Genomic DNA, 25013 nt, shown 5'->3' on the forward strand with positions numbered 1-25013 from the left:
TGGTATTACTTCCACTAATTATAATAAACTTCACCCTTGGAATTACTTCTATCACAATTACAATACGTTCATCTGCATTGGCATTTTCTACTTTTCGATGGGAAACAATAAACTTCCCAACATTTTTTAAATGATGTAACAATTCCTCTTGTGGTTACTTTTCCATAGATATCCTCATCTCTGTCCTCATGTGAATTCAGAGGCAATAAAAATGAAAATTATTTACCATAAACATCGCAAACTAATATAGAAATAAATTTAGTATTTTTACCTATTATCGTCCAAATCCATGTTAATAGATAATTATTATTTTTAAATATATTTTTGGAACTGCTGGTTTTAGTAATTATTAAATTAAACGAACTAAAAAGTCTTAAAAATAAACAATTCTTAACCATAACCTCAAAAATGCAGATCTCCTGTCAACTTTCTTTATTTTTATTTATTCATTATTTTCCTAGTGACGTCACAGGTGGTATGCGCGAACTGAACGAAATTGGAGCCGCTATCGATCATACCTTGTATTCTTTGTACCATGACGTCTAAACGCCTTTGATGTACCGACTCGAAGCGGATGGTCGAGCGCACGAACGAACGAACGGCCGCATGCGTTCGGTCCCCGTCTAAATATACCGCACTTTCATTCGTTCGTTCGTTCGTTCATTCGGATAATGAATACGCACCTTAAATCTGAAAGCGCACGCAGGCGAACGCCTTAGATGTACCGACTCGAAGCGGATGGACGAGCGCACGACCGAACGAACGGCCGCATGCGTTCGGTCCCCGTCTAAATATACCGCACTTTCATTCGTTCGTTCGTTCGTTCGTTCGTTCGGATAATGAATACGCACCTTGAGAGAAATCTTCCATGTAGAATTCAGTGGCCTAACTATATTTTAGTTTTTTGCTGGAAGCTGTCATTCTTGAAATATGAACCAAACTTACATTTTTTTTAATGGGATAGCCTGTTTATTATATTTTTATTCCTTATTCTATCTGACTTGCTATGAAATACTCTATACTAACACTATTACTGTACACTACTACACTATACTTATTTTCATAAACAAGGTAAAATAATGCATTATTTAACTTTTTAACATAGGCGGCCGGTTTAAAATAGGTAATCAAAACAATCGAATAATTTATTTGACGTCAAATTTTGGTCATTGACTATTCCACCTTAGTTTCTGTGTGTATAATTTATACAAGTGCATTAAAAATATCAATAACTCCTATTGACATTATTGACATTGTGTTATCTAAAAGCTGTACAAGTTTATTTCAAATACGATAAGAATACACTTTTCAACTAGGTTTATTTATGTTAAAAAGTTAAAAAATATATTTCTTTACCTTGTTTATGAAAATATATTATATTTTTAGAAAGCTCATGACAAGACAAATAAAATAAAAAATAATATATAGGGTGTTCAATTAATAAAAAACATAAATTTGAGTCATATTTCAAAAATGACAGCTCTCAGCGAAAAACTAGTTACGCTACTGGTTTCTACGTAAAATACTTTACGGACTTGAAAACCAAATGAAAGAGATTGGTGACGCCATTACGGCATTTCATAAATTACTGCATATTCTTTTTAGTAATTGCCATTGTTATTTGATTTGGAGTTATAATTTTATTAACGGACATATCAAAATTAAAAATTGATTGTTGCTGTCATACAAAATTCCAATTTTTTTATTGCAAGAATATCTCAAAGATGTAATTAAAATGACCAAAGCTCATTGCTAAGCTTATAAATTATTTTTCTCGGGAAAGAGACGCTGGTAGAAAACTCTTGCTTGTGGACGCCCTATATATGAAGTAAGTACAATGCAAAGGTGTAATGTTCCTAGGTAAGATACAAATTGATTTAGCGTTTTTAAATATTATAGCGAGTTCTTGATGCTTTAGAAATAGGAATTCAGAATTCAACAGTCCAAAGGATTGGAACTAAATAAGGGATCGTAACTGATGAAGATTGATGACTGCTGAGATTACAGGGTGTTCCACGAAACACCCTATACATTTTGGTGGCATTATCTCGCTTATTGGTAATAATGGAACCTTGCGGTTTTGGTAAACCTAATTTACTTCTTTTGTGAAACCCATGATACCATAACTTAAAATTCATTTTAATTAGGTAATACATAATGAATTAATTAAAATGACTTTTTTTGAAAAAGGCTTTTTTGTTGCTCAACTGGTAGGGCAACTCTACCGCAATGACTTTATCTCTGGTGATTAGATCGAGTTTCCTGGAAATTCCAAACAATTATTTTCTCAAAAAAATCAATTGGTATAATAATTGTATCGCATTTTATATTGTAGTTATGAAGGATATTGGAATAGAGAAAGAAAAATTATGGTGAATGTCTCGAACCCAAAAAGTCAGGTTGGAAAATTAACTTTCCCATTTTGTAGATGAAAATAAGTGTCAATGGCAAAGTGTTAATTATTATTTTCATCGTTTTGGAAATAACAATAATAATAATAAAGCTTGTTATTTTTTATTTTTTTGGATTTCCTAAAATTTCAGTATTTTCTCCCTCTTCACTTTTTATAAGTAACTTTTTCTCCCTACTTAAAAAATGAGTTGTGATACTTTATATCAAATTATAATAATAAATAGTGAAAACATTTCAAAATAAAATTATACGGGTGGTGCATCGTCGTTGGAAACAAAAAATTGTATGCAAATTTTGAACTGTCCAAATATTGGCTCCCTTATTAACTTTACAGCTTCCGGCTAAATGGGGTTTTTAAAGGCCTGCGTATGATGAATACACATAGGTACCAAATATGAACAATTTTGGACAAGCCGATTTTAAGTAATTTAAAAAAAACTGCTATTTTTAAATTAAAACTGTACAGGTAACAATGCAGAACCTGGCAAATGCCAACGTACCTTAAGTTGTCATCCTATAATTTTGTCAATGTCAAATTATATTCTCTAAACGTTAGGCTTTTGCCTGATTCGATCCAGTTTGAAATTACAAAAATGCATTTTGGGGACACTAACCGCAGGCACTATAATGTAGTAGTGTAGATCAAAGAATATACCAAGTACAATTGACAAAAATAAAATGGTAGATTGACAACTTACGGTATGTTCACATTTGACTGGTTTTGCATTGTTGTTACCTGTTCAGTTTTAATTTAAAAATAGCAGATGCAACTTTTCTTAAATTACTTAAAATCGGCTTGTCCAAAATTGTTTAAATTTGGCATGTGTATTCAGCATACGGAGACCTTTAAAGCCCCTATTTACGACTTAGCTGTAAAGTTAATAGAAGAGCCAATATTTGGACAGTTAAAAATTTGCATGGGATTTCCTATGTTTACAACGACGATGCACCACCCGGTATAGTGTAATGATTGACAACGGAAACTTTCCCACAGAGTTTTCCAAAATATTTATTCAAATCATGCAAATTTGCAATTATCCGTAACACCGTCAGACCTGTTTCTGTAAATATAGATGATAAGTTTTTATCTAATTTCTGATTGTAATGTGATACGGAGATAAGAATTTTTAAACGATGTACTTGTAACAACATCGATTATTACATGTAACGTTGTCACGCAAGTTACAATTTTGTTAAAATCGAGATTAGGTGTAATAGACAATAATGTTGACGATGGGGCCCAAAAAAATTTGAAACGATCGTGACAAAGTGCGTGATTCGAGTTTTTCGAACTATAGAAGTTTTCAATATTGGTTAAAATGAGTCACAAACTACCCGGATCTCGCCAGTTTTCATACGGTATGTTATTAACAATATAATTCCAGTTGCCCTGTATATCTAGTATTGTTTTATCTAGATCTAGATACTAGTAGTTATAGCATAAAGTTTAGCATACTACATATTATATTGTTATATAATTTATTAAATGGATATATTTTTAAATATAAAAAATGCTATATCAATATTTGATATGGCTTTTGATAATGTTGCATTTGGTTTTAATGAATTAGGTATCAAGATAATAACAATTTAAAATAATCCTAGTTATTTAACGTCAGGGATACTCAATGTACATTTATTGTAATTGGGAAATGAAATGGTAATATTGGTATTTCTATTTTTATAAAGCGAACAATTTGAAAAGTAGCAATTGGGAATATATTTTAGAACTAAAAATACTGTCAGGATGTTATTCCCGATATTCAACAGAAACAGGGATTGGAGTATTTGGACCGAAAACTAAATACTCCGAACCAATGGGCACCTACCCCAGCATCTTTCAGGCAAAAATTTACGCTACCGGAAGATGCGTACAACTTAGCTTAGATAGGAACTATCGGAAACAAGAAATAGCCATCTTATCCGATCAAGCTTATCAAAGAAAGCAAAGACAGCATAGTGAAAGCTGAACAAATGAGAGAAAGAAAATAAAGTCCTCCTACTTTGGGTGCCAGCCGGCAATGAAAAAGCAAGCGATCTAGCTAGAAAAGGAACGAACATTCCACTAACTGGACCAGAACCGTTCTGCTTCCCAAGTGGAAACCAACATAAAGCGGAACTCAAGAACCTGGAAGACTCAACCCGTAACCTGGAATGGGAATCCTCCAACGGTCTGAGGCACTCGAAAAAATTTCTCAGAACTTACGGCCGAGAAAAATCAAAGATATTTCTTATTTTAAGTAAAAACAATCTTCGGATTGTAACGGGGTTTTTAACAGGACACTCTCTCCTTAATGAACACCTTAGTAGAATAAAGGCAAGGAACAACGGTGAATGCAGATTTTGTGGGAAAAATGGGGAACACCAGAACACCTATTCACTGAGTGCGCCGAGACGATAACCATTCTTGCCATAAACTTTGTAAAACCCTTTATAAACTAACCTATGTAAAACCGTCTCAGATTGAGGCTGTCTGATGAGTTTTAACTCAAGAAAAGGGGGATACAATAGATCTGTAAGGTCGTTGTGATTAATCCTCTCTCATACATCTACATTCTGCATCCTATTCCCGATATTAGTTTGGTTTGGTTTGGTTGTAATTGTTACCCAGTATACAAAATATTTAGAGAAGAAAATATGTGCGAGTTAATTTCAAAAAGCACTCTGCCAGAATATTTTTATGTTGATTTAAAGATTTCCCACAAATATAGGTATTGAAAGTATAGAAATTTCGGACTGCCATTGTTGTTATTTATTTGTAACTCTTACACTTGATAACAGTGATACATTTGACTGTTAAATTCTGACCGGTACGTTGTGTAAGTTAAAAATAAGTGCTGAAATTAATTTCATTCAATATTGAATCATTGTCTACCACATTCAAATAAATATATAGATATACTATGTATTTATGGAAACGCACCCATTATTGGGAATGTATTATGAGAAACCAAACTGCGCGCTAAATCAATATTATACTTTTTCATGCATTGATCCTAAATAGGTGCGCTAATCGCCTAAAACTATTATCTTATCTGCAGTTTCTATGATGTTTACTATCTCTGCAAACAATTTGCATAAAACTAAATGAATGCAGAAAGTTATAAGTAACTATATTTATGCAAAGAAAATATTACGTATAGCTAATCGCCTAATCCAGATGCAAATACTTTATATGTCACAGTATGATAGCATTTTCTCATTTTCCAAGTCGGTAATACAAAGATACACAAAAAAATACCCGAAAATAGGTAAAGGAGAAAAAGGAGATGCATTCGAAAGTTGAAAAAAAATATGAAATTACACCTAAATGCTCTACATGTCAATTTTATTCTTCTACTAATCTCCGGAAGTACTGAGCCAGTGTATTAGTATCCTATAAGAGGAATAAAACACCCTTTATAAAATGTAGTCGGTGGAAGTACCGTATGACCGAAAAAAAAGATTTGTAAATGGGGATCTATTTCTATAGATCTTTATAGAGAATGTTTCACCATCATAAAGTTTTGCCAACAAAGTAACAGTGAAATTAATTTTCCAACTGTGATGCCTTGTTTCTATCGTATGGTAGTCTAAGTATACTAAGACTACTGAGTGACATAGAAAATAGAATACCCTATAAAAGGTATTTAATTTTATTTATTATTTTGGGTACACAAATGAAGCCTATTAAAAATCGTAAGTGATCAAAATTTAAGCTGAAATAATGAAATGAAATACTAGAGGTGGTCTGCTACCACATGATAACATTTTTGAAATGAAAAGATGATAACATGATTTTACTAATTTTACAGGAGAGTTCTGGACGGCTGTTGGTTATCACTATCAGGTTTTTTCCGTATATTCTATATTTTTACTAGGCTCAATCAATAGGATTTAACAACTTATTGCCCTGCAGAGTTTATACATTTTGTAGGGACCAGTTAGACATGAGTTAGACCTACTATAATATTGTAAAACCCTAAACTTAAGAAATTGACTCTTATCAACTTTTTCCCCTGGACAAAAAGTTATGTTGACAGCTTTCAAACTTAAAACGTTCCTCATTTATACAATAATAAACATCCTTGGTCCATATAAAAAAAATATTAAAATTAAATCATTTCAGTTAGTTTAGTGTTCTATTTGCTAATGCCATTTAAGTTGTTGACTGTGGGTAATATTTGTTTTGATTTTTTATTCCTTATTTTAGAGTGAATGCAAAATTAGCATGTAGTAATTTTAATTTTTTTACGTTTATTTTAAAAAACGGCATTTTTTTTTGTAATCGGCATTTATGCCGATTACAACTACAAAAAAAGATAAGGAGCAATAAAACATTGTCAGTCTAGGTATAGATCTGGTGAGTCTGTTGCCCACATTACATGCTGAACTGTCGTGTGTCCTGTAATAATGTCATATGCGCCATTTTTTCTGGTGCCCACATTACGCCTGTAATTTTTTAACATTGAAATATCTAAAAATGGCATATTAATGATCCGTCTTACGTTTTCACGTTTCAAACAACTAAAATGTAGTATTTAATAATTATAATGTAATATATTAATTATCTGAGGGCTATTGGAGTATATGTATATGGGGTATTTTCAATACCAACGTAACAATTTATGACACTTCGTGTATATAATCCGTTTGAAATGCAGTTTAGATAACCATGAGACAGAAAGAGAGAGAGAGATTTAGAATTTTTTAACAAATAAATTTATATTTAAAAAATTGAATAAAATGATACTATGATTTAGATAAGAATATTTATAATTATGAATTATGACCCTAAGATATAACATTTTATCAATAATTTTATCATTTAAAATGTTTTTAATCTTAAAAAATATGTTGGCATTTGCCTGGTTTTGTATTGTTACCTGTTTTTACCAATTTTTCTTAAATTAGTTAAAATCGGCTTGTTCAAAATTGTTCAAATTTGGCATGTGTATTGCGCATCTGCCACTTTGCTGTAAAATCACCAGGGGAGCCAATATTTTGACACTTCAAAATTTGCATGCGATATCCTATTTTCCAACGACGATGCACCACCCGGTATACTTTGACCGTCAAAAAAAAATAAAACATTAAAAAGCTGCTTTTTTGTAAAATGAGTTCATTTCAATACATATTGACTTTTTAAAGAGTTTTTCTTTATTCTTTGACACCAATAATACATAATTCTTATCCAGCTTTTAGCAGAATTTTTTTTATAAAATTTTTGATATAATAATAATGTAATAATATGACACAAAATTCCTTAAAAATAACTCTATTTTTAAGAATAAAAACAATTGGGTTTTTTGGATTCTATATTTCACTAAATTTGACGTATTTAAAACGGACATGTTTTTTTAATATATTAATCTAAAATTACAAACTTATACTCTAGGTACCTCATAAAAATATAAATCAATAATATAGATAAGTTATCGTATCTTACTTCATCGATATTTTTAACAGAAATTCATCAAATTATGAAACAACAATTTACGGTTAATTTTTCTACTAAATTTGTGATATAACGAGTATTTATTATAACCTTGTAGGCGTGGAGTAGAGTATTTACTGGGATTATCAATATTAACCACTTATTCGAAGGAAGGGACACATGTACTATATATCTTATCTATATCGATTATTAAAATTACAGAGAAAGACTTATTAATTAGACTTTTCAAATATCTAGTTAATAAGATGAGGAACATTCACATTGAATCAGGTAGAACCCGTAGAATATAAAATTTATCCACTACTTATATCAAACAAAGTCTTGTTATTTTTCATATTATACTTTGAAGGCAGGCTTTATATTTAGCAAGCAAACTTTTATCAATGTATGAAGGTGGGTAGACAATATGTATTTTCTTTGTAAGAAAATCATTATGTGAAACGTTATTGTGATTAATTTCTGTCACTTTTTTGGATACTTAAACATTTCTTTTCCGAACAGTCCATCTTTTTGTTATACAGCTTTATTTTGTAAAAGTGTCGATTGAGTTGGGAATGTCAAGGTTACAATTTCGGTACGAAGCCTGCCTCTAGATATCGCCAGAAATGATATTGTTGATTCCATATTGGGGTATTGCAAAATATAGCCCACTTACAACTGCTGGTTTCATTTTATCTTGGCACTTGTCTGGGGTCCGGTTTTTTAATATTCACACTGGTTGCCTTCTTAACCCATCTATCGACTGGTTACTGTCTGCATGTCAAGATTGTGATGCTATTGCCTGCTGCCTCTAAATATTTTCCTCGCTACCATGGCATTACCTGCCAGTTCTTCCTGTAGGATACTTGCGCTTTGTTCACTTTTCAAGCTTTATGAATATATTTTACAGTCCAAAAACTAATAACATGAAAAATTACATATTGAATTTAACTACATATTTAGTCCAGTCAGTGGGGTGTTTTGCCATACAAAAAGGTGGTGTAGTAGTATTTTTTTATATGTTGTTATGGTTTGGGTCTTGACAAAAAAATCTAAGTTTTCGACCTTGGGGTGGGACCGCTCGAGTCGCCATCTTCGATAGAAGGTACAAAAACACCCCAATTTTGTAATTTTTCCGAAATTCTTGCTATTTTTTACATAGGGATAAACAGCAGCGGCTGGTGAGGTAGTCCACGGTGCCACGGAGCGAAAAAATATATTATAAGCTTCATATGTCTTATTGAAATATAACGCACAACATAAAAAAAAACTGAAAAATAAGGTAGTGCCATGGCGATTTATTAGCGTTTTCTTTTCTTTGATGGTCCGGGTCGGTTATTAATAACGTTTTGAGTATTGTCTTCGGTGTCATCGTAATCGGTGTTTATGGGAATATATTGCTCTTCCATTGTTAAGTCTTGGTCATCTTCGTCCCCAATGTTGATGTCGATGTGAACCTCCGAGACATTTTCGCATGATTGACCACTGCAGAAGCCCCATACAACGGAACACTTCAACCCAGCTTTCCTGCAACCACATGCTGCGCCGCATCCTTTTCTACAAGTGCATGAAATGAATTTCAATAAGTTGTCGTTGCTGCTTGTTTTGTCATGGCGAGTGGAACAAGCCCATTGCTGCCCAGTCTTCAGGTTTTTTTTTCGATACCGTACTATTTCTAGACTTGATGATATGTCCTGAAAAAATGAAACCGCGCAGCATCCTTCGTTGGTGGCAATGAAGCAAGATTGGATTTACTTTTTGTGGTTGATCTAGCAAAACGTTGGTTGCGGATTTCTTCTAAGGTGTCTTCTTCCAAGTTGCCACCAAATAAAGCAACGAGAAAGCGTGCTTCAGCATCTGCGATGTGTTGCATCCTGATGTTTAAAAATGCCAATGGTGTCACTGAGTCCTGCTGTTTTCTGGAGAAGCGAACAAAACTTCATTTTCCCTTGAAATTTTGTTATTTGCAAAATATTCTTCGCCCTTTTTGCATCCGTTCAAATTATTACTCCACCCAAATTGTTCCACCCTTTTTACGATGTCCCGTTATACTTGATACATCGAAAAATATCGATATCTCACTTTTATTCCAACATTTTGATCGTAACCGCTGCTGATATATTTTGAAAAATACAGTTTTTTGTATATATAATTCAAGATGGCGGCTCGAGCGGTTGCACCCCAAGGTCGAAAACTTGTATTTTTCATCAAGACCGAAACCATAACAACATATTAAAAAATTACTACTACACCACCTTTTGTATGGCAGAGGCCCCCCACTGATTGGACTAATTATGGGAAAAATAATTTCAAGTTTATGAATCTATTTTTCCTATATGGTGGCCCAACATTTTTAATTGTTGGTTGTGATTTTCATTGTTGGGTTGTGTGTGTTCATTTCACGGAATGCAATGGAGACGGAACGTATAGTGAGAATCAACCTTAAACAGACAGTGTTTGACAGTTCAATTATTGTTAATTGTTACCTATATTAACTTTATAACCAGTCCCAAGACCATGATTATAATCAACTTAGAACAATTAACTTAAAACATGACAAAAAACTCTTCCAACCTAATTAGTTCCTATTATAATAAATAGATTATAGAAAAAAAATATCATACATGTAGCTTACTTTGTTCAGCTCAAAATATGCTATATGCACACACAGAAACGATCTATTGTTACAGTACATAAGAGACATACAAACAAATCCAGATATAATTAAATATTGTTCGAAAAATTGATTCGCTAAGATAACCGTATTTCAAGTACGTAATTGTTTATTTTTTTACGTTCATCTCGACCTATTTTTAATGACACTGATATTGATTATCATTACATCGTAATCCTAAAATCATTCACTCTTCTTTAAAATTAAACAACGACTGAACATCCATTTAATTGGGTTTCATAACAAAACTTAAGGTTGTATCATCATCATATCATATGCAGCTTTATTCCGCCGTTAACTATGATATGGTAAGGCTTATTTTTAAGCGTTAATCTATTAACTTAGCCTATTCAGGCTTAGGTCTTAGGTTAACAGGCTATTCACAACCAGCGAGCGTACCGATTTGCGATCATTTAGAACCTACTAGAATACTCGCTTATCTTATGTTATGTAACAATTCGGGTTTGAGGTTCTACTTAAGCTTTGTTTAAATAAACGATTGGGTCTGGTATTCCGGCTACTGACATGTGTAGGAAAATAGGTGCAGAAGGTGACACTAGGGCACTCAAAAACAAGCGAAGATAACCAGCTGATACTGAATAAGCTGTGTTCGTCGATCATTCTCGTTGGGTGACCTGCCCATTACCATTCAATTTTATGAATGATTTAGTTTTCTGAATCATATATGTTACCTGGATTCTCTAGCTTATACACTCTATCCGCTTGTGACTTTTCATCATTTGAACAATTTAATATGATTTTTAATGTTGATTCTCACTATATATTTCACGGAATGCAATGGAGACGGAACGTATAATGAGAATCAACCTTAAACAGACAGTGTTTGACAGTTCAATTATTGTTTCATAATGGGCCTTTTTTCAGTTTAAATATGTTTGTTGAACCGAGTTTCATAGTCATTAGATAAAAATTAATGAAATTGTAGTCTATGCAACAATTTTATTGTCAACTGCAATATTTCTTAGGCTAAGAACATAGTGGAGGATAGCGGCGATCAAGCAGCGCGACATCCCGTCCAAAACAAACCTGTGAAGGAAATAAGTACGTGTGACGTTCACACGTACTTACTACGTTCACACTGTGAACCACAAAACACATACACAAGGAGAAGTGCGAGCGCCTTGCTAAATATTGGAAAGTGAAATTGACGTTTAAATTTGACACTGTTGACAAGTCTACTGCTACTAGCGCCCCCAATATCGCTTGTAGGAACTACGGACTAGATTGTAACGCATGGCGGGAACTTTAAAAAAATAAAAAATTTTAATTCTTCATTTATTTTTAATTATGACATACATAAAAACACAAAAAATACACCATTTTAATATCATTATCAAATATACAACAGAAATTAATTTCAACAAAATAAATTAATAAAATTAAAAGAATAATGTTACAAGTAGATCAAGAGACAAAATTAATTATAACAAAACTGAAAAAAATGGCGTCATAGATGGCTTAGAAATGAAGCCATCTATGAATTATATAGGAAATGTCATCGATCATCATTTTAAGCCAGCTGGACGATTATTTCAAACATACAAGCTGAGTTCGTTCATAGTGCTCTTAGAAATCTAGATAAACAAAGAATAATAAATTAAAAGTATTCCAGGGGAAAAGAGAGGAAGAACCTGTATCGTCTCTGATATCTGTCAGGGTATTGTTGAAAGTGTCATCTTTTTGCTCGAAGTTTTCAGGTCGATTAAAAAGATGACATTTACAACAATACTTTGCCGTAACTTTCACAAATATCAGAGAGAGAGTACAGGTATTGCCTCTCTTTTCCTCTGGGATGCTTTATATCTGTTGTTCTTTGTTTATCTATATTTCTCAGAGCATAATGCCGAACACGACTACAGTATATAATAATTTCAATATCCTAAGTGGAAAGAAAAAAGATCACCCTTCTGTTTTGTACTATGGTCCCTTTCTTCCGATGGCTCATCTCGTTGATATTTAGGAAGGTATCCATAAAATATATATTTTATTATCGGTCCTGGGATGAAAAAATATAAAATTCAATTTGATTTGATGATCCTTTTCTGTCACCTAAATCAGGAGAATGACAATGAGCATGTTAAGATGAAAAAAAACTTATTTATCAACACTTACCTACACGTTAGTCCAAGGAGTTTTATCAAAAACCTATATTTGCCTAAATAATTTATGTATTCAATTTACAAAGCAAACTGCAGCGTGTAAACAAAAGAAATAAAATGGCGACAAGTCAACGTCAACGACCCGACAAGGAGAAATGTGGTGTTCGAATAACAAATTATGGGTTGCAAAAAATTGTTTTTGTCTCCTTTCAACGCACACTTTAGAAAGAAAAAGAGATGAACCAATGCCTTCTATTAAAAGATCAGCCTGCGGGCGAGATTTATGACGTCACGCTAGTTAGATATAACGGATTAATAAATATGTTGTAGAATACATGGAAAACATAATTATTCCTCAGATTTTTGGTTTGTATTTTAAAAATGATATAGTTTAAATGAAATATACATAATATACAGTTAATAACTACAACATATATACCTATTTATAGTAATAAATACTTTGGCAAATAAACTATGAACCATACATATGCAGCAAATGTTTTACAATGTACAAATAATGTATAGGTACATAAGATAATGGGTAAAATGTAAATATATTTTAAATTTTGGGGTTTGAAAATCGATCTAATTTAACAAAAAACATTGAATATCTACTAATAGTGATGTATTATTATTTGCATTCACAAAATTTATATGTATATTTTGCAAGTATCAATGTTCGAAAAATTATATTTACAAATAATACAATATTATCTAAAAAAAGGCGTCAGCGATGGCTATGAAATGAAGATCGCTGGCATTTTATATGTTAAATTATTCTAAAATTTTTGATTTTCTTGGGATTTTAGGTTCGGAAAAACGTTGATTAAGTTTTCATTTGGGTTTTCATTATTTTTTATTTGGTTTTAAAAAAAAACGTTTCGGCTAACTATAGCCTTCACAGTGTTGTGTCATATGAGAAAAATAGTGTCGAATATAATCCAAAAAATTACATATACAATATAATTCACACCTCATAATGTTTACTGCAATTAATAAACTAATATAAACTTATCAAAAGATGACCACATATTTTTTAAAATTATTATTCTTAACACTAAAATTATCTACATTGACTATGGAGTACGTAGTAAACATTATGTGCGTGGTGTGCATATTTTATATGCAATTTTTTGGATTATATTCGACACTATTTTTTTCATATGACACAACAATGATGGAGGCTATAATGTTAGCCGAACCGTTTTTTTTTAAACCAAATAAAAATAATGAAAAACCAAATGAAAAATCAATCAGCGTTTTTCCCGAACCTAAATTCCAAAAAAATCAAAAATTTAGAATATTTAGAATCAAGGTTCAAGAATATCAAATTTTCCAAGATTGTAAAATTCTAGTTAATTATTTTATGTGTACAGTTATTTAGGGAATGTCATCGATGTTCATTTCCAAGCCAACTAGACGCCGATTTTTTTCGATGATACGGTATAATTCTTACGTAAAATGTAAATAACATTAGACCAATTAAAACAAAGAAATATGAATTTCTTAGTATTTTTAGTAACACCTTTATTCTTAAAACTTAATTTTGTATTATGCAAATATACCAATTTTATTGTTATTTTATTCATATTGTATTCAGCCATCACTTAAATATTTGATATTAATTTGGTATTATAAATAATCAATACTATTCATTAAAAATTACTGAACAAATATATGTTATGCTTAACATACATTATATATTATCAAACAAAAACACATTCTTCTTTTAAACTGTATCAGTCTTGTCTTTACAAAAATCTTTTTAAAATTTGAACTCAAAATAATAATCTTTTTCATGATCTCTAATACACATATTCTTTATTTTTCCCTAGATCATAATACCTACTTACGTGTTTGAATCTATCGAAGCTGAACCAGCAACACTTGGAGTGGAGATTCCACAATATGAATAAAATAAACATAATTGTCCAGTTTTCATTAATACCATCATGGGAGAATATTATTTTTAAATTTATTAAAGATATTTTCAATAAAATTCTCTTGATTTATAACTCGTACCCACTTTTCTTGCTCTTCCGGACACTTTAGGCTGCCTAGTATAATAACTATCCTTAGTAACTATCCTTTCCACCAGGAACACAACAAAGATGAGGCATAGCACCAATAACACACTCCACTTAAGCTTTATTGATGAATTGTTAGAGTCTTAAAAAACACACACAAAAATCACGATAAGTAAAAAATGTATGGGCACTTTTAGGTTAAATCACTTGCACAACGTGTAATTTTTAAAATTTCTATTTTTTTATGCGAAACCGAGAGTGACCATATATCTGGTAGTAGTTTATGTACTTCAACACCAAAATAATTAGTTTTTTGCACTACAATAATAAATAATACCAAAAATCAAAGAGTTAAAACCAAAAATCAACCGACAAAATATGAAACGGAATCTAACCCAATATCTAAGTATGTACAGCTGATGAAGTAAACAAAAGTCCGCCCGTAGGCTGATCTTTTAATAGAAGGCATTGGATGAACAGTTATACTGAAAGAATGTCAAGGTTTTATCTGTCACTCTTGTCAATAATTTATCGGTAAGGAAGATTCCTAGAAAATCGCTTGTAGTCAAGTTTTCAACCATTTCCAGTTCTCCCATAAGAAGTGTCATCCACCTGCTGTGAACATACTAAAGCGATCTGCTCGAGGCTCGAGCGGTTAGATCGAGCGGCGAGATCGATTCAAATAATTTTGTTTTCGTCGCTCTGTCGCGCTGTAAAAAATAATGGATTCCCAAAAATTAATAGATTTAGTATTTGTAAGAGATATTTTATGGGATCAGAAAGATAGTAATCGCCATAACAGGTACATTTTAGATAAGTTATGTGATAAAGTGGCAACAAATTTTCGTAAACTCCGATTTTTGAAAATTTCATGTTCACTACACCTTCTAGTTTGTTGGTTTCGAATCAACCAAATGTTTGCAACACTACTGCCCAGAATTTTAGCCTACTGTTAACATTTTAAATTATCAATAAGCAAATAAAAATAATAAATTTGCACAAGTACTTTGCTATTTCTCGCCGCTCTACTATGTTTCAGCACCTCTAGGCTTGCTCGACGCGGTATCGCGCTGCTTGCCCGCCGCTATCCTCGTCGCTCCACTATGTTCTTGACTTTAGGTGTATTAAATTTGAATAAAAAAACACTCCACTAAAATATATTTTCTTTTTATATTTAAAAGAACATATATTTTATTAAGTGGTTGTTTCAGTAGCGATTCCAAGAAAAGTGAACTCAAATGAACCTGTCACAAAGAATAAAAAAGTACTTAAACTCGATATTGTTTGAACAACTTAATTTGGGAATGGATTACTTTTTAATAAGAATAAAATTAGAATGCTCGACAAACAAAATATAAAATGCTACTTGAACTTTGACCCACGTCATTCAAAGTCCCATTTTGTTCGACATGTGGATTGCCATTTTAGTTATAACAGCGAGTTTTTGGTAAACTACATACAGTACTTAGAAGCTTCTCAATTTTACCCCTTTCTCCTTTCTCAAAATATTTTGAATTTATATCAAATCTACATATATAAAATGCTAATGTTTATCTGTGTTGTCTCTACTGAAGTAACTACTTGCTCTAGAAAGTTGCTTTTTTACTAAAATCGTCGCCGGATTTTTTGTTTTTCATTTAATTTTAAAAAAAATATTAAGTTAATTAATTAATATTAAAGTATTTTTTCCTGACGTCGATGTCGTGGCGGATGTGCCAGGCTTCAACTAGTTTTAATATAAAATATTATCTTTTTAAATTTCTTATTTCAATATAAAGGTTTATCTTTTTTCTTTTTTTATTGAAACCATACATTTTTTTATTTTTGATCTAATGAATTCATTTAAAATAAAAGGGGATAAAGAGGATTAATTTTTATATCTTGACAGTTTTGGATGTTAAGCCTAAATAAAACTATTTTTAAAAATGACAATTTAACATTTCAAATATGTAATATTATTATTAATTCTGTTATAATAAATAATCCTTTATTCTAAGTATGGAGGCTTTATTAAATAAAAACAGATACGGTTTTTTTACTGCATATAAAAATATTAATATAATAGCCCAGTATATATTATTATTAATGAAATATTGTCTAGATAAGATTAGATTGTGTTATAATATAGTGGGCAAACAGTTTTAGTTAGAATTGATATATTTTGAAAGCATTGATATAAGTTGACGACATAAAGTTGACGCTTCTGTTTATTTTACCTTAGTAAATGTTTTTTTTATTTATAGGATAGTATTAGAAATTTAGTACGTAATTTTCTCGAAATAATCGTTTAATTGAACTGTGGACTAGTTGATAATTTCCAATTACAACATATTGTTTCCTCGTTACTATGAATTAAATAAATAGTAGTCAGAAAAAATTAAATTATGTTTGTTGTAATACCATACCTTCCAATAATGTTGAATCTTTTTAAAACTAGTCATACCTTTCAATCTCTATATCAAAAATTAGGTAAAACAATCTCCAAAACAAAAATTTACTATACATGGTGATTCTCTAACTTGAAATGAATTTAGTAAATCACACAAATTGTATTTTTTTGGGGGGGACACCTCGATTAGTATTTTAAACCACGCCCTTTTTAAGTGCTCAAACAGTGCGTTTGAGTTCTAATATAGGAAAATTTAAACAACTTATTCCAAATTTGAGATATGACGTCATCAACACTATTTTTTAAATAGCAATTCTATTTTTTATAAATATAGGATATTATAAATAAATAAGAGAAGTCCTAGCTAAAGAAGATATTGATACGATTTATATAGAAACTCTCGCCAACAAGAGAAGTCAAAGCAAGAGTAACGATATAAAAAACAACCCCAGAGTTCCCAACTGGCAAAGGAGTACGACAGGGAGACGCGATACCCCCAAAACTGTTTACAGCAACATATTAGAAGAAATCTTCCGTCAACTGGACTGGACCAACAAAGGATTAAAATAGATGGAGAATATCTTGACCATCTAAGACTTGTTGATGACATAATTCTAATTGCCAAGTGTCCTGAAGAACTACAAGCCCAAATTAATGAACTAAATATAGCCAGCAATAAAGTGGGTCTCGAAAATGATTTTAGCAAAAACTAAAGTAATTCGGGATCTCTACTACCAGAAATGAACAGAAGAATTAAGTTAGCGTGGAGTACTTATGGAAGAAGCTCAATCAAATTCAAATCTAGGGTCCCCTGGTCTGGTCTTGCAGTTACTAAGTAGTCTTGCAAGACCGGGTCTAGTCTTGGTCTTGCAGGGTCTAGTCTTGGTCTTAGTCTAATAGACTTTTACTAGCGTACCAAGCTAAATAAAGCTCTAAAAGCAGTCCTGCTTTGCTACAAAAAATATACATTTGTATTTCAGAATTTTGCCGATTTTTGTTACAATCTAAACAAGGATTTAAATTTAACTAATCAAGTACGTAAGTAGGTACATCCTACATGTGTTGGAAATCCACGAATCTATATACAAATAGGTATTTGCCAACGATTAGTGCGAGATTTCTCGGAAGCCAAAGTTCAAAGAACTATTTGTAACGATTTGAATGTGTCACGATATTGCTGCAGACATAACATACACACTTTACATATATTCGTACTATAACCAGAAACCAGAATTACATACAATAATTGTAAAATGTATGGTTGACCAGAAATAACGTTTGTAAATGGAAAAAAAACTTATTACTTTGTCGTATAAAAAATCGTATATTTTATCTAATTATAACGTGAAACAGATCTAAAACATATTTATTTCAATGTTAATATGTGAATTATGAATATGAAATGTGAGTATAAAGTTTGTCCAACGATTCAGGAAAGATTTTGATTTATAATAATGACAAAAAATGATTTTTTTTCTTAAATTTAAATTATTATTTTATTTTTTATTTATTATTGTTATCGATAGCAGTCACGTCAAACTACCTATTAAAATACCGTATGATCTAAAAAACGGCGTCCATTTGACTTGGAAATGACGACCAATGACAGTCCCAATCCCCCCATATAATTTTACATATAAAATGACAGCGATCTTCATTCCATAGCCATCGTTGACGCCCCTTTTTTTTCGATCATATTGTATAAGTAAAAAAGGGATTTCTTATTGATTTTTATTTGGACTGCTAAAGTAATTTGTAATTAAATAAGAGCACTTAGTTTCTGTTAAAATATCAAAAGTAATTTTATTTGTATCGAAATTTAGAATAGGAAGAAGTCTTACTAAAAAAATATACGAACTGAAAAATTACTCCGTCGGAAATAGCTGGCAAATGAAGACTGATGACATTTACCGTATAAAGTTAAATGTATGGTAAATGTCATCAATTGTCATTTCTAAAGGAACTTGATGCTTTGATCTAGGATTAGAACTTATATGTCTCACAAACTATTTTTATTGTTGGAGAGATGTCCCGTACAATCGAAAAAAAACACACAAAGTGTGAGAACGACATAAAATAATTAGATTTTTTTATTGTTACAGCTGGTTCCTTGCAGTATGAAACATCAAGCAATTCCTCATCCGAAAGCAGATCCAGCATGACTCAAAGAGATGACGTTCATAAATTTGAGCAGGGCCGCATTAAGGTCTTGCAGGAGGAGCGGCTTCGGATTCAAAAGAAAACCTTCACAAAATGGATGAATTCTTACTTATCAAAGGTAAACAAACATAATTTTGTTATTAAAGAGCTTAGAAAAAGAAATTCATTTTTATATACATATACCTTGATAATTATAACTGATTGTGCATTATATGTCAAAACTATCAATAACTACTAAAGAAATTTTCGATTTTTTATATATTATAGTATTAACATTTAATGAGGATTTCATATAGTAATAACATAACAATCTGTTTGTTACTATAAAAAAAATTGTGTGTATACTATGTGCGCATATTTGAAGTGAAATTTCTTACTAACAGCTATTAAATTGAAGGATTTGAAGAACATGTTTGAAAAAGTAATAAATTAAAAATTAATAAAAATGGCCGTCTGAGGACTCCATTCGGGTAACTATCTCCACGTGCAGAGTTTGGTTTCAATTGACTCATAATTAAGAAAAATTCTGATGATTTCGTCCATTTACATGCATCGATTCGAAACGTCGCGTCGTCGAGGGCGTCATCCTGTAGCCCGTCCCCAATTATGCCGAAATCGACCCACATTTTTGTTCAATATCAAATCCTTAGTCCCACCCTGATTAAAATGTAAACGAAACGTCGTATCCAACTTTGCAGGGTGGAACCGTGGGCACCGTCACTCACATAGCCTACTCACCAAATTTGATCGCGACCTGACGACATCAACTTTTGACGTTTCTTACGTCAAAACTGTCACAGTGACACGTGTCGTGCACGGTTGGCCTTGGTCCAATTTATCGACATACTAAATTTCATTTAAATTGGACGCTTTTTTCACCAGTGATGATGGGGTTTCATAGTGCACGAAACGTCGTCAAAGTATCATGAAAAGAGCTTCATCTACATTCCGAGATTCAGCCCCCTAGTTCGCATAGGGCCCGAGTTACGACGCTTCAAAGACCCATTTCAACTTCCTCATTGGCTTACCACTTTTTCGACCGTTACCACTTTTCGTCTCCTGTGCCGTCTTGCGGGTCATCTCTCTAGCTCGTCACAGTATTGAATTTTTACTCCCAGCGCGCGTAAAGAAGTTTCACTTTAAATTTCAATCATAGTAATATCCGCCAAAAAGCTAGTCATACATGGGCAACACATTTTTTGTTATTAAGTTTTTGATAAAAAAGTTTATGTGGACCCATTCAGCATACCCAACAACAAATGCGTCATTTTGACATATATGACAACTGTCATGGTAGGGAATTAAAAAATGGCTTTTAAATATGTAAAAGTGAGATTAGACCACCAGATATCCAAAATTATCAAACAGAATTCGACTTTGTGTCTACAGTCTGACAAAGATACAGTCCACACCATATGGTATATTTTTTTTAAATTCATTTTGGGAAAATTAGACTTTGGCATTAGTTATTGCTTTAGAACACATTCTTTTTTAATAATAAGGGGTCGACCTCTGCCGGAAATACTGCGTTTTTGTATAAATGACAAAACAAAGCACATCAAATAATAATTGTTCCGAATGCAGTAATTTTTCTTTGCTATCTGGAAAGGATTTGTAAAAAAATGAAAGGAATTACTAGGACTTGTTTGGTTTGGATTCAGAAACGTTTTGACTATTATTGTATTCGATTACAGTAAGTCATCTTTAGTTTTTTTACCATAAGCTATATGTGTAATCAACTAATATAGACTACTATTTTATTGTTTTTAGATTTTTATGTTGAATCATTTATATATTAACTTCTTTTTTATTTGCAGGCCGGCTTAGAAGTCGTCGACCTTTTCATAGACCTCGGAGATGGAAAGAAACTCCTGAAACTATTAGAAATCATATCCGGGGAAAAGCTAGGGAAACCGAACAGTGGAAAAATGCGGGTTCACAAAGTGGAAAACGTCAACAAGAGTTTGGCGTTTCTGCACACCAAAGTCCGATTGGAAAGTATCGGAGCTGAAGACATAGTAGACGGCAATCAAAGACTTACCTTAGGTCTTATTTGGACAATTATTCTTAGGTTTCAAATACAAAATATTGAAGTTGCATTGGTAGGTATTTTATGTAACCAGACATTCTTTTTTACTAGTTTAAAGCCCCATCTACACATAACGTTTTACCTTTCGTTTTGCCTATCAGTTAAAACGGAAGACAGTCTAGCAAAGTTGTCAGTAATGTTTAACCGCCTAGACATACTATATAATCTCTCACTCACTCTCAATGTAGGTTGAGAGTGAGTGAGCTTAATTCTTTTTACATTGATGGTGGAAGCCCCTCGCCATTCACGTTTATAAATTTGTAACGATATGTTGTCCGGGAGCATAATTCCCGATATGTTTAACATTAAGTTTGACGAACTTATTCGCATCTTGTTGTTGCATCAGGAGACAAACCAGTGGTATGATAGATTTCATTGTTTTTTTTATTGCATATTTTATAAATTAAATATTTTTATACTTTTATAATACATGCGTTGATTTGTCCAGTTTTAAGTAATTGTGATTGTATTTGTTTTCTCTAGGCCTTTACATATAGCTACCGCCAGTAGGTGTTTGTATGGAATAAATAAATAAAATAAAATAAAATAAATATATAGAATTAAAGACTAGCGTACACATTGGAAATTTTACCTGCGGTTTTACCAGTTATTATAACATTGTATTTAGTAGAGTTAAAGATTGGAAAATATGGAGTTTTACTACAAAATTGTATTTATAGTTCAAGTTTCATTATTTGTAAACATGCAAAACTAATTGTGAAAATAGTATCGTTTGAATCATTAAATATCAATAAAAAATTGTAAAATTACATTATTTTTGAAACTTTACAAAAATATTCAATACCATCAAAAATGACATTTAATGTCACTTTCTTATTTGTTGGAAAACTTAAACTTAAACTAACTTGGCGGGTTCTCACTTGTCAGTTTCGCTGACGCAGTCTGACTGATTCAGTGATACTGAACAAATAATGAACGTCAGAACACATTTTCATGTTAAATGATCAGTAAATTCGTACTTTCAGTTAAAGTGAAAACCAGTTCTACTTTTTTCATTTTTGACTGATCATTATCGAATAATGAATAGAAACTGAAGCGTGAGAACTACATTTTCGTGATTTGTTCAGTTTACAAGTTAAAGTTAATTAATTATTTTAATATATATCTCCAAAAAAATCCTTTAGCAAGAAAATCTACAAAATAAAATAGTTATTTTTTGTAAACACTTCTGCGTTAAACCTAAACGGACACTGCTTGTCAGAAGTTATGTTTACAGTTATACAAATTGGCTTAACAAAGAAAAAAATGCTTAACGTTTCGGAAAGTCTATCGTCGGAAGCAAAAAAAATTCAAAGAATAAAGAAAAAAAAACTATTTAAAATATTTAAATTCAAACTATTATGAGAACACGCTTTTTTTTAAAGCAGATACGTCTACAAGAAACCGTTGACGTTCTGTTAAAATAGAACGTCAACGGTTTCTTGTAGACGTATCTGCTTTAAAAAAAAACGTTTTCTTCTTTTCTGATTCACCAGAATATTGTGTAATTCATTGGCTAATTGTAAACAAACTTTGCGAACACCTGGTTTCAATTTTGTTTTAACCATTTTCATGTCTGCGAAATCACCACGTTAAAATGTTTGGACCAACTGAATACTGAATGCAGAAAAACATGAAACGTGTGAATACAATCGTTGATTTTTATTTTTCATTGATAATGAATCAGTCAGAGCGTCAGCGAAACTGACAAGTGAGAACCCGCCTTAGATAAAGGAAACAAGTTTAGATTGTAATGCTCGGCTTCCCGCCAAAACTCATAATTGTTTTGGAACATATATGTTGTAGGGTGCTGCTATAGCGGTTGCTAGGAACAACCGCAAACAAGAACAGAAATAAGTTTCTCTTGTCAAAGTCAAAATCTTCAAAAATTATAAAGTCCATATAAAGTCTTTGATAATTATTTAAACCGTCCTCATTGAAAAAAAGCGTCCATTTTCAAAGTAATTATTGCTATCTTGTGAGTTTAATTGAAAATTTATTTACTCAAACCCGTGATAATTTTGAAAAAGTGCCATTAAAAACTTAAAAAGCTGTGTGAACTATCAAAAACCATCGTGGATCGTGGCATAATATTGGTTTCCAATGTTTCATAGATGTCCTTATAAAAATAAAGTTTCTAATATGCAACACACTGTATTTTATTTAAAAAATTAAAGGAGAATAATAATAAATTTGAATAAACAATATTTGGCGACATAATTCCGGAAAAAGCCGAACCGCTGCGAAATTATCAAAAGCTTTGGAGAGCGACCGTTGTAAGAATAGCGCCAAATAGTATTTACATTGTCTTTATCGGCACTTTATCGACCCATTCGGGTCCGAAAAATCCTGATGGTTTCGTCTATTTAGATGCATGGGTTGGAAACGTCGAGGGCGTCATCCTGTAGCCCGTCCTCAATTATGCCCAAATCGACCCACATTTTTCTTCCACAATATCAAATCGTTAGTCCCACCTTGATAAAGATGTAAAGGAAACATCGTATCCAACTTTGCAAGGCACGACCATGCATTTCTGTGTGCGTCCAGCCTAAGAGCCGTTGCACACACGCCTGAACCGGATAAACGGCGCCGTCTAACCGGTGATGAAGTGCATAGCCTCTTATGGGAGCTTTCACACGTGCCGGCGCCGGCCAAGAACCGGATTCACACCAGGTTGGCACCGGACACCATCACTGGCAGCACGGTCGCCGGCCGGTGACCGTGCTTTTAGTTGTACATTGATTTAAATTGACGCTTTCACACTTGTCCATCCTAGTCGCTCGGTTTCCTCCATCTAAGAGAGATTTTGCGTGTAGCATTATTGAAAATTTGTAAAATTTATACATTGTAAGTTAACTATAGCGACTGCAAGTAGTATTTCGGAAGTAGATACTGCGTTATTAATACCACTCTTTGGAAGCCAGACCAGTCCACTGGTATAAAATCTTGTATTTCTAAGAAAACAAAAGCGAAGCTTGTAAAGCATGGAGAGAAATTTGCATTAAACTGAAAGATGATTTTCATTGCTTTTCTTTTCTGATGACGACAGCGATTCCAAACCACAAAACAATAATATGTTCACGTTCTATACCGTCTCGTTGGCGTCGCGATCAAAAATGCAACTGTACTGGCTCAAACCGGGAGTAAAATCGGACTAGTGTGAAAGGTCGTAGTGAAACCGGGTAGACGGCGCCGTCTATCCGGTTCCGGCGTGTGTGCAACGGCTCTAAACGTTATATGTAGACGGGGATTTACCATTAGAATATGCCCTTAATTATTTCTTACAAATTTTTATTTTTAAATTTTTTTCTCGAATTTCAGGATGAGAAAAATGAGAGTTCTGAAAAGAAATCAGCCAAAGACGCCCTACTGTTATGGGCCCAACGTAAGACGCGCGGTTACGCCAACGTCGAAATCAAAGATTTCCACGCTTCCTGGAGGAGCGGGCTCGGATTCAACGCCCTCATCCACTCTCACAGACCGGATTTGTTTGACTACAACGGTCTATTAGGCAACAAGAACATCGACAATCTCAATCACGCCTTCAACGTTGCTAATAACGAACTGGGTATTCCCAGCTTACTGGATGCCGAAGATGTGGACACCACAAGACCTGACGAAAAGAGTATCATGACTTACGTCGCTTCCTATTATCATACGTTTGCCAGGATGAAGAACGAAGAAAAATCAGGAAGAAGAATTGCAAAGGTATTGCTTAGTTTATAT

At 32.4% G+C, this 25013-nt stretch overlaps 1 protein-coding gene across 4 annotated transcripts in view; it reads left to right on the forward strand.

The window, feature by feature from the left end:
- LOC115880798 (spectrin beta chain, non-erythrocytic 2) overlaps positions 1-25013 on the forward strand; it is a 180430-nt gene that overhangs the window by 104549 nt on the left and 50868 nt on the right. For 3 of the 4 annotated variants that reach the window (XM_030898084.1, XM_030898082.1, XM_030898083.1), the window contains exons 1-4: positions 3549-3771; positions 19141-19316; positions 21016-21300; positions 24609-24995. In XM_030898084.1, the coding sequence (XP_030753944.1) occupies positions 3732-3771; positions 19141-19316; positions 21016-21300; positions 24609-24995 (888 nt within the window). In that variant the 5' untranslated portion in view covers positions 3549-3731. Of the gene's footprint in view, positions 1-3548; positions 3772-19140; positions 19317-21015; positions 21301-24608; positions 24996-25013 lie in introns of those variants that run through there. The other variant, XM_030898085.1, reaches the window with a different exon arrangement.

This window comes from Sitophilus oryzae, unplaced genomic scaffold (assembly GCF_002938485.1).
Source record: "Sitophilus oryzae breed Bouriz unplaced genomic scaffold, Soryzae_2.0 scaffold_165_pilon_pilon, whole genome shotgun sequence".
Taxonomy (NCBI): domain Eukaryota; kingdom Metazoa; phylum Arthropoda; class Insecta; order Coleoptera; family Curculionidae; genus Sitophilus; species Sitophilus oryzae.